Source organism: Corapipo altera, unplaced genomic scaffold (genome assembly GCF_003945725.1).
Source record: "Corapipo altera isolate COAL_440 unplaced genomic scaffold, ASM394572v1 23b, whole genome shotgun sequence".
Classification (NCBI taxonomy): Eukaryota; Metazoa; Chordata; class Aves; order Passeriformes; family Pipridae; genus Corapipo; species Corapipo altera.
The window spans coordinates 3,948,470-3,959,830 of record NW_020884885.1 but is presented as its reverse complement, the minus strand read 5'-3'; the positions used below and the strand labels follow the sequence as shown (position 1 = coordinate 3,959,830).

The 11,361-nt window shown below is 44.6% G+C and overlaps 1 protein-coding gene across 6 annotated transcripts in view; it reads left to right on the top strand.

Annotated features, from left to right (window-relative positions):
* The window catches only part of ACTN1 (actinin alpha 1), an 88,623-nt gene that overhangs the window by 62,956 nt on the left and 14,306 nt on the right, over positions 1-11,361 (top strand). For 3 of the 6 annotated variants that reach the window (XM_027642152.1, XM_027642148.1, XM_027642150.1), the window contains exons 8-12: positions 1,199-1,284; positions 8,092-8,184; positions 9,325-9,555; positions 10,080-10,227; positions 10,820-10,970. In XM_027642152.1, the coding sequence (XP_027497953.1) occupies positions 1,199-1,284; positions 8,092-8,184; positions 9,325-9,555; positions 10,080-10,227; positions 10,820-10,970 (709 nt within the window). Of the gene's footprint in view, positions 1-1,198; positions 1,325-2,618; positions 2,705-8,091; positions 8,185-9,324; positions 9,556-10,079; positions 10,228-10,819; positions 10,971-11,361 lie in introns of all 6 variants that reach the window. The other 3 variants (XM_027642151.1, XM_027642149.1, XM_027642153.1) reach the window with 2 other exon arrangements.

Sequence of the window (11,361 nt, the reverse complement as noted above, 5' to 3'; positions counted from 1 at the left end):
ATTATTATTATTATTATTATTATTATTATTATTATTATTATTATTATTAAACTGCTTCTTCTTGACTACTTGGAAGTGTTTGGCATGAAAATCCTTCACTGACTAGGTCTGGAGACCAAGGCAGAGTTCCATGTTGCTCAGAGATGCTTTTCCTACTGATTATGACTGCTTCCCTGGGCCACTGGGACAGCAAGGATTACTTTTCATAGCCTTGTCAGGACTAGCTTGGCAGTAGATTTTGAAGATTGTAACTCTGGAGTACAAACAACGGACTGAAATAGTTCACTGGTTGTTGGCTGTTTGCCTAAAGCTGTCTTGGGTTGGACAGGAGAAGCAGTTAAAGACTTTTGTGAAATAAAGGAGTGAGAGGAGCAAAGAGGAAAGCTGGGAATAGCACAGCCAAACCTAGTGAACCTATATTTCAGTAACTAGGATGTTCGTATTTCTAGGTAGTACTTCCCATCCCTAGAGATGAGTCTTGCTTTCCCTGCATTCATCATGCTGAGGTAAAAAAAAAACCATGAGGATTCCAGAGTAGATTCAAATGTTTCTTTGCTATTCTGTAGGAAATAAAGTCACCTCCAAAATAAGTAGATCTCAGCAAAGCTAGCAGTGATGAAGAAGGACCCTGGCGGGAGCTCTCATTGCTCTTTACTGATCACTCTCCTTCCTCATGGAGTCCAGCTAATGTGCATACCTCCACACCGTTAATTCTGATCTCTGGAGGTGTTGAGTTTCCCCTGAAACTAATGAAAGGGCCATTTGAAATTCAAGCTGTCATTGTATTGAAATGGATGTCGGGGGCATGGAAAGGAAGGGAGAAAGGATCTTTCCCAAAGAACAGAACTGCATGGAAGAATTGCAGTTTAATATGTTTATAAAAGTCATGTCAACCTGCTGCCAGTTTGGATTAATTCAATCCACCATTCACAGTAATGTTCTTGGAACAGGGAAGTGCTGTGACACAAGACATGCTGACGTACGGCTGCATTAGACTGGCCAGACTGGAAGAAATTCTATCGTAAGGGAGGGGAACCAGAAAGGTGATCCTGGATTCTGGGGAAAGCTGGGAAGCCCTGTGGAGTTGCTATGACAAGCATATACCCTAGCAGGCCTCCTGGACAGTTGTGCTTCTACCTCTCCTTTGATTTCCTCCCATCAGCTGATTATGCTCTTAACGTGAGGTTTTTTTTGACAGACATTGTTGGAACTGCCCGTCCTGATGAGAAAGCCATCATGACCTATGTTTCTAGCTTCTACCACGCCTTCTCAGGAGCCCAGAAGGTATCGCAGGATCCCAAGCTCCCTCCACAGAGCACACCTGGTGCCGTTGCTAATGTCCAAACCTTTTTTTCTTTCTCTCTCCTCTCTAGCTACGGGCATCTTTATTATTATGTTCTTGGTAGAGTTGGCTGTTGGTTCAAAGTGGTGCCCCAGATATAATACATGGGGCAGGGGAGCCAGGAGTTCCATTGTCCTGTAGTCAGCAGTACTTCCAGTGACACTTAGGTATGCCACACTTTGGCATGCAAACAAATTTAAGGCAATGGGGAACTATGCCTTGTCCATTTGCTTTATGAACCACTGTCCTAGTGGCCGAGAACCTGTACCTCCTGTTTCTGGTAAAACTGAGCTAGGATGCTTGGTTTCACAAAGGTGGAGACCACCACATAGATGCTTTGCCCAGCAGGAAACTGCAGCCTGCCCCCACGGGAAACAATACAGATACTTATTCACTTTTTTTTTTCTTTTCCGAAGATGGAGAAACAGAGCTGACTTAGTGGTTTTATGAAGGGTTTAATGAATACCCAAAGCTTTATCTTTTGCCTTACATATGCTGAAGGTTCCCGCACCCTTGCTTCAAGGTCTGAACCTGCTGTTTTCTCAAGTTGTGCCATAAATTCAGTCCCAGTTCACCTGGGGCTGACAAAGCATGTCTAACGAGTACATCCATGGTGATTTTGCAAACAGAGAATTGCTTATCATGATGGAGATGCCTGGGTTTTTTCATTTGTTTCTTTTTTTCCTCTTTTCTCACCCACCGTGTTGGAATTTGGGCAGTTAAATCCTTGCTGCTTCTGTCTTAGCCCTTTTCCTATTGGTAATGGAATCACTTCAGAAAAACAGTTTGTGGGTGAAACCTTGTACACATCTCTTGCCAAAACCAAGCAACCGCCTGTACTTGAGTGCCTTAGGAACAGGCAGTGCGCGTCAGCAGAGCAGATACTGTGTAGGAAGTGCACTGTGTAGGAAGGCTCTGATCTCCAGCTCCTCGGCATACAGAAGGGCCTTGAGCGCGGGCGTTCAGACCTCCAGACAACCTGTTTGCGTCCTTGGGCCATACCGCAGCTGTGAAGGTGCAGAGCCCAGATCCCCATCTCAGGATCCCCCTGGATTGGGGGGGAAGGAAGGGGTGCCGCTTTGAGCCACAAGCCAACACTGCTAGCCATCTTCTGATCCGAATTCCCAGCTCTCCGCATGGAAATCTGTTTGGCCTGTCCTGCAATGCATGATGGGAAGTTTTCTCCCCCTCTCTCACGCCACCCATGATTGTTTTGTTTTATCCTATGTGCTGCTTCTTACTTTATCCTTTCAACCTCTTTTCCTTCTCTGCACAGATATTATAGGCACGCTAAGGCCGGATGAGAAGGCCATAATGACCTATGTCTCATGTTACTACCACGCCTTCTCAGGGGCTCAGAAGGTGAGACTTTACTGCTAACAACCCCTCCCCTCACCCTGCCCTGCCCACTGCTCCTCTCCACTGAGGAATGCACCAGATCCCCTGTCTGCCCCAGGGCATTTGCAGGGAAGCCCAATGCATCCAGGTATGCACTTGGATGTGCCATCTGTAGTCTTGTTAGAGAAGTGATGTAAATGTCCTTTCAGACAGACTTGAGCTGCTCCTTTCCTCCAGTTTCAAACCCCAGCAGAGGAGAAAGCATTTAGTAAAACTGACATTGAAAAATGAATGCATGTCTGCTCTGACAGAGGCAGTACCCTTTCAGTAACTAGTGGGCATTGTCTTGGCCAGGCAGTGTGCATCCAAAAGTATCACAATCAAATCCACCCACTCCAGGAAATGACAGCCTATTCTTGGGCTACCATCCTGCCTTCCACACCCAACCTCCACTAGGTCTTTTCCTAGGCTGAATCATCTGTGAGCTGGTTATGTAGCGCTTTTGTGCTCCAGCCACAAAGTTCATTTCTACCAGGTCTTGAGCTTTCGCAGACTCACATGCTTTTCTATTCCTTGTTTCTCCCTGGTCATTCTCCTATTTCCCAAACCACTTGTATGTTATATTTCTCTTTCCTCTACCTTGCCCATTTCTATAGCTTCAGGCCTTCCTTCCTTCTTCTGCTTCCTCTTTACTCCAAAGTCTCTTTGCCTGACATCAAGACACTGGGAACCTAATAGTCACAGATCTCCCTCGGGCAAACTTCCTCCAAAATGGCAATTTCCCTGCAATCCTTTGAATGGGAGAAAAAGGTCCATCCTTTCCTCCCATATCATAGCCTGCCTGGGCTACGGCCTTTCCACAAGATTACTGCTAATTTCAGATTGTAGGTTTTGGAACAATAAAATCCAAAGCCCAAGACTACATTCTTCATGTTATGAATATAATTAAAATCTCACTGTTTCCCCCAGCCACAACTTCTTTCTCTCATTAGGCCTTTTCTATTTGAGACACAGTCCTTGTGTAGCCCAGCTTGAGGGCTAACGTGACTCCTAGAAGATTCTATCTCTTTTGTACAAAGCAGTACTGATGGTCCCAATGTTGATGCAGATACCATGGTGCTGCTGGCTTTCAGAAGTCAAATGCAGGTAGTAGGTTCCAAGGAGCAGCTCTTTAGTTCAAGCTTTTTGTTCTCTGCCCAGTTTCATATAAATTATATGATGCTGTCTTGCTTCCAAGGAACTGGTAATATGACCCAGTGCAGTGCAGTAGACTTGCCTGTTTGGCATAATTTGTGTAGTCATGACTTTTGTGCTAGGATGCTGCTTTGTGATCCTGTGGTTTTTTTGTTCAAAACATTTAAGACCAGTCTGCAAGCTCCAGCCAGCTGATACCTGCCCAGGAAGACTGTAGTCTCAGAACTCATGCCAGCCTGATGATGAGACCTGCTATTTGCCAGGTGCCCCTGAGGGACAGCTCCATGCTGTCTGTGTAACCTGAGGAACTCCAGATTGAGGAAACAGCAAACCACAATATGAGGAGGGTTGTAGCCTGCTGCAGGACCAGCTGTGCCCCTCACCAATCCCTTCCTCTTCTCTCTGAACCCATTCCATGATTTGGAAACCTGTTCAGCAGCGATTTCATCAGCAATTTAGGTGGATGCTAGGTCTTCTGGGATAACTGAAAACAACCCCTTACTTGCCTCAGGACCTGAACCTAGTAGCTGGGGCAAGAACTAGAGATGAAGCTTCTTAGTTATAGAAGTTTCAATCCCATGTAGTCAAACTGCTTACAGGGAAGATTTAATAATTTATTAATTTTTTAGCAGTCCTGATGGGCCAGCAACTCAACTGTCCTGTGGCAGGAGGGGCACAGCTCCTTTTTGGAGCTACCCTAGGTGTACATCAGCCAGCTGATAAGTGACAGAAATTCAAACCCCCAGGCAAATGCAAAGTGATTACTGAGTACAAGCCCCAGCCCAGATATTACTGTTGCTGCCCTCATGCACAATTAGGTGACTTACTGTGATATCAATCCATTTATCATCCAGATTTTTCATTACTGTCACCAGTCCTGAAGGGGAAGTCCCATGAGCCGCTTTCTGCTTCTTTCACTCTCTTATACTGAGCCTTTGAAGGTACAGGGTCCTCAGCCTGATGTGTGTGTAGATGGCTGCTTTTTCTCTGTGCCATTTTTTTATATATATATTTGTAGGTATACTTGCTTTGGTTGGTTTGCTTGTTTTCTAACCGCTTCTGATTTTCACACTAAATGCATGCAACTACTGTTTGGCTTAATATTTTGTAAACTTGATTTCTGGGGTGAAAATTTCTAACTAATGTTTTACCATTTTATTAAGAGATTGTGTTTGGTGTACAGTATTCTGGAGTGGTCCTCTGAGACCAGAAGACAGCAGCAGGCAGCATCTTTCCCTGAGGCCAGAGGATAGTGACAGGCAGGCATCCCTACATAGTGCACTGTGGGAATGTCTTCCTTTATGATCCGCTTCAGCAGATTTGGATCCATGAACTAGAGAGATGGCAAACTCCACTCTTATCCTAAGCAGTTCAAGTTATGGTTGAGAAGTACAGAAAAGACAAAAGTCAGATATATTACTGCTATTTTGGCTATTCAGTTTTCCATTTTGATTCTGTCAGACAGCACATGCATATGCACAGCAGAGTGGTTTCAAGCAGAACGTCCTGGACTTGCCCTCCCCAAGGTCTCTGAGTGCAAGTAGTGTAATGTATAAGCACAATGCTGCACTGAAGCTGATGAGCTCACACGGGTTCTCTGAGAATACAGGTATGCAGCTTCCAGACCCCAGGATGCTGCATCTTCTCAGTGCTCCTTCCATGCCTTGTGAGCATCCTGTCTTTTTTTGGAGCCAGCATGAGCGTCCTAAATGCATTGTTGCCTTTAGCAGTGTGGGGAAGCCAAAAATGGCTTTTTCAACTCCACTAATGAAGCTGTAGGGGGAGCTGCCTTGGCCTCATGTAAACATCTTGTTGTGTCACTCTTCTTTTACCTAAAAGTGTTTTACTTCAGTTTTGAGGTTGTCATCACCACAGATCAGCTCATTAGCAGCAGTGTGGGGTGTATTGGAGAAGGTTACCTGAAAGCACTGGGATTCTTTTGTCCTACCTTGCTCAAAACAAGTCAGTGTATTGTGTTACTTGTGACATTAATGGTGATAGTGGCCACAGAGCCTTTCCTGTGGCTGTAGCAACAGCACACTATTGCATAGAGCAGTAATAAGAGCAGGCAAGAATCATAGGGAGGCAAGTACTGGTAGGGGAGAGAAAGCCCCTACATTTCTGTTATTAGGATAATACAAATAATGTCATAACTGCTGACATTCTTAGGGTCTGTGTTTGGACAGTTGTTCAACACGCATATAAAGACACACATATTTAAACTTGGGCAGCTGGAGAAAATCTATCGTCAGATACATGTAAATATGCCTCAGCGAAAAGGGTCCTGCCTGCACAGCTGGCTGCTGCTGCAGTGAGCCCATGGGGTGTAAAAACAAGAAAGTTAAGAGTTTGCAGTGAACACCTCTCCTGGAGTGATTGAGATAAATATTTTGTATTCCCAGTTCCCTGCAGCCACCAGGCATATCATGGTACGGCTCTGGCAGTGTCTTTTTGACATACTGTTTGGTCCCATGTCTATAGTTTTCTCCGGATATCAAAAGCACTCCATTAGAGTACAAACTTTAGTAAAAACAGATCAAAGTACAAGCTTTCTTAAATGTAACCATTGTTTGCACTTTTTGCAATTTTTTTTTTAAGTGAAATTGCTCTTTTTCCTGTACAGGTCTCTCTGATGTGTTTTAAATTAGTTGATATCTGTGTATCTCTTAGCTGGTCCACTTTAGTGAAGGGGCATATGACTGATACTTTTACGTCTTCTTACAAATTAATAAGATTGCTATGTCCCCTAAGACCTTAGCAATCCATACATCACTGTACAGCCTATGGTTTTATTGCTATTCTCGCTGCTCCACATCAGCTGCAAAAATTGGAGGATTTTTCTCAAACGTCCTTGGAGATTGAATAAACAGATAATAAAAGGTCTTTTAAAAATAGAAAGAGGTTGAAATTTAGCAGCTCTAAGCTCAGCAAAACTTCTTTGGCATCAGTCCCAAATGTAGTTTTAAGGCAGGACACAGTGTTCACAACTGGTCTGTTGGCATGTACATGCTGGTACATGCTGGCATGTACCCTCTCCTCCTTATTTCTGTTTAGCCTCTGTAAGGAGGACTGCTCCATAGGAGTCCTGTGGGTGCCTCTAGCACCTTTCCCAGGCACCAGGGCAACAGCTGTACTGTGGTAAGAGGGTGCTGAGCAATCTCCTGACACCCATCACAGGGGCACATCTTCCGAGGCTTTGTGGCATGGCACACACCATGATAATGATAAAGGGAGCTGATACCCACAGATACAGACTGTGCAAGGGTCAACCTGCTTGTATGTTCCCCATACCAAACATATACATGGCGCTCCAGGGCAGACCAACTGCTTCTGAGTTCATAGCTGGGATTTTTCTGATCCTTACTTTCCAAATTAATGGTTTAATGTGTTCATATCCCTCAAGAGAATAAAGTTTTGGTCTCAAGGGAAAGAAAGAAAAAAAACCCCAATCCTAAATAGGAACAATAGGCTCTTTTTTTGGTGAGACTTGTTTTGGAACAGTAAGCAGAAAGATTACCCAGGAAGGGGGGAAAAAAAAATCCTCTTCTCAGCTGGATCATGAGACCTTGACTACATGGTAGGTATCATGTGGCAAGATGCTGGAGGAGGTGGCCTTGTAATGAGTGCCAGAAATACAGGGAAAGCTGGAAGACAGCTCTGTTGGGTAGAATTTAAGGTTAAGAGCCATTTTATCTTCCAGACAAAATTACAGATTTCCAAAAGTCCAGTCTACAGATAATTCTGTTTAGGTAGATCTTTCCTGGGATAAACATATGGAGACTGTCTCATCAGCTTGACAGCACTCAGTTACTGCAAGCAAGTTGCAGCTTGGAATGCTGGTATGAAGAGTGGAGGTGTTGACAGAAACCCCCTGTCTTTGTGAAGAGGCAGCCAGGGGCCCTCTGGTAGAAAGCAAATAACAGGACCCTCTTGTAGGAGCAGCTTCAGAAAAGGCATAGAAATGTTGGTTATCCCACAACGTATAGGGTGGAATCAGTAGAGCTGAGAATCTCTAAAGGAATGTATTCACCTGAGAAGGGAAAAATAAATCATTATAGAAGGTCAGATGGAAAACAAAGAAGTCAGGACAGACAAGTTACTAGAGACAAGGGTAGGAGACTTTACCTGCAGGTACGTAGCAGAAAACTAAGCTGTAAGTTTTGATTTGTGCTTTTTTTCACAGTTTTCCCTTCTTCTGTTTTTCTTGTCTTTGTCAGGCGGAGACAGCAGCAAATCGTATCTGCAAGGTGCTGGCAGTCAACCAAGAAAATGAACAGCTCATGGAAGACTACGAAAAACTGGCCAGTGATGTAGGTGTTGGTTTCTGAGTGGTGGTATGCAGAAAGAAATTGCATTTAATGCTGATAACTAATCTTGGAGAATGCTATTGGCCCACTGCTAGTTTCCCTGGAAAATTATTTTTTGCCCTTCCTACTTGAGAATAATTAAAGATTAAACTTACCTTAAAGGCAAGAACAATTTACTTTAAAACAGAAAGCTTCCATAGAGCACCTTTGAATTTCTCAGTTTATTAGAAGCAGACACAGAAATGATAAAATTGAAGGAAAAATCAAACTGATTTAACTTTCATTCCTCAGTACTGTACAACTTCATTACATGTTTCGTACAACTTGTATGCTGATATAGTGTAGAAGTCAGGAATTGGATCAGAGAGAATGGAAGTTAGAGATAACTGGGGAAAGAAATATGCATTTGCTGATAATTGGAAAGAATCTGTGTCAGATACAACCTGGAGGCTGCTTTGGTTAACTGAGGAGGCTGACAGACTGACAGCAGTGAAACTACAGAGAAGACCAAATGTAGACTGGAGTATGTTGGTAGTAGATAAGTAGGGAGGGGAGGATGGATGACAGAAGGGCAAACATAGCCCATAAGCCTGGTTTCAACCTCATCTAAAAAGCATAGGGCACTGCTCCACTCACACTACAGACCACCCATTGCATTAGCATTTTGCCAGCTCCCCAGATAGGTTTACTGAGGAGATCTGTTCAAACAGCATCACGGACTTTGAGGAAGCTAGAGTGTGAAAAGTGTAACCAAAGACAAAAACTTGATTTCTCCTGTCAGATCCTTCTGGAGATAATATGACTTACTATCTTTTAGTTATGCAACAGTCCAGCAAAACTCTGAGGCTTTAGCATAATCTGAGGACATAGTTTTGGTCCTGGTTGTGCAAAAGCTGGGCCTTAAGCATGTTGTATTGGCACTGCTGCAATAAGTGGTACTACTTAGTGTGGAAGGGAATGTGCTGCTCATTAAAGAAAATGTACTTCCAAAAAAGCTGGCAAACTTTTCTTTACAAGCCCTGGTAGTGGCAGAATCTTTCTGACAGCGAACATAAAAGTAAATGGTCTCTAATGAAATCAGAGCAACATATGCAGTTTTAACACAATTTTCAGTTCAAGACTTCTCATCATTGCTCTTTCCAGCTGCTGGAGTGGATTCGTCGCACCATCCCCTGGCTGGAGAACCGGGCCCCAGAGAACACCATGCAAGCCATGCAGCAGAAACTGGAGGACTTCAGGGACTACCGCCGCCTGCACAAGCCCCCCAAGGTCCAAGAAAAGTGCCAACTTGAGATCAATTTCAACACCTTGCAGACCAAGCTGCGGCTCAGCAACAGGCCAGCCTTCATGCCTTCAGAAGGGAAAATGGTCTCGGTGAGTGGGGGGAAATGCTTGTATGTACCCCAACCATGCCTAAAAAATGAGACTCCCTTTCAGCCTGTGGATGAACAGAGCATGCCCACCTTTGAAGTGAGCTACTCTGTGGGAGGAACCCTACAAAATATGAGGCCATGATAAGAGATGATCAAGTGGTCTTTGCTTCCCTGTGTCTAAATCAGACTCTGAGGCTTTTCACAAGTTGCATGTCTTTATCAGATGTCTGGGTGCTTCTCATTCTTTCTGATTCAGAAATGTTTGGATTTTGTTAAAAGTTTCATGTAGGGAAGCATTTAGAGAGGCATTTTTCTGCTGACAATTATATCTTGACACTTCTAGTCCCACTTATCTTAAGTCTGGCACTTGGTCTCCCTGACCAGTCTGCAGAACACTGTGAGATGAAAAGCCCACATTCACTCCCTCCAATCAATTGGAACCATATAGCTCACTGAAACTAATGCTGGTGAACCTCTTCCTTCCAGCTTCTAACTTACCTTTTCTTCTCATGCTTCTGTCTCTAGGATATAAACAATGCCTGGGGTGGCCTAGAGCAGGCTGAGAAGGGCTATGAGGAGTGGTTATTGAATGAGATCCGGAGGCTAGAGAGGCTGGATCACCTGGCAGAGAAGTTCCGGCAGAAGGCATCCATTCATGAGTCCTGGACAGATGGTAATGCGAACCTGCACGCTTCCTACTACCTGACACAGTGCTGTCAGTTATGTAGGGAGGAAGAGGTGGATTGTGCACAGGTCCTTCCATGAGAGTTTCCTCTCAAGAAGGCTAGATATATTTCTTATTTTATTAGAAAATAGCGTATGAAAACCAGCTTGATCTCTCTTCTGCATCATACAGTCAACATGGGCATTCTCTAACGGTGGCAAAGTGAAAACTTTGGATAGAAGAGAGCACCTACAGGGCCGAGGCAGAGTTACTGTACAGTAAATGCTACAGTTGGCATTTACAGGACCAGCATACCCCAGTTTGCACATGCTGAGACAAGTCCAGTGTAAACTGTGACAGTGCTGGCTTGAGCTACTCAGTGTGCTTCTCTGTTTTAAATGGCAAACTCACACCCCTTGGTTTGAAAGTGAGGATTGTGCTTCTCTAGGCCAACAGGCATGGAGACAAGCCTCGGGCAGGGTGGCTGTACTGGGGTAGATGCCTTTTTGAGGGTCCCCAAGGCTGCCTGGGTGGCAGGGAGCAGGCTTTGGGGAGTTTTAGTCCTGTCCTTCATTCTTCTGTCCTTTGGCTCCCTCCCCAGGTAAGGAAGCAATGCTGCAGCAGAAGGATTATGAAACTGCAACCCTCTCGGAGATAAAGGCCCTGCTGAAGAAACACGAGGCATTTGAGAGTGACCTGGCTGCTCACCAGGACCGCGTGGAACAGATTGCTGCAATCGCACAAGAGCTGAAGTATGGCAACCCAGCGCATGTCTGTCCTTGGGGCCAGGGAGGCTTAATGAGCCTTGCCCTCTGCCCTCTGGAGAGCTATAAATCCATCCCCATGCAAAAATGCTGGGAATTTCCTCTGTTTCTAAACAGTATCTAGGATACTGCTCTCCAGTATCCGGACACACCAGAAAAGCAGGCCAGAAAACGGATGAGTTGTGGGTGCTGTTGAGGAGGTGGCAGAATTATATTCCCAGACCAAGTTTCCATCCTCTGCCAGCTCATTATGCTACTGTGAACCCTTTCCTAAAGAGTCTGACCTGCTACTGGCACCTGCTAGGTTCCAGAGTTGTAACACTGTCATGCTCTTCCAGGAGCAGAAAGAAACAGGAGAGGATAGCAGGCTTTCAGTTTG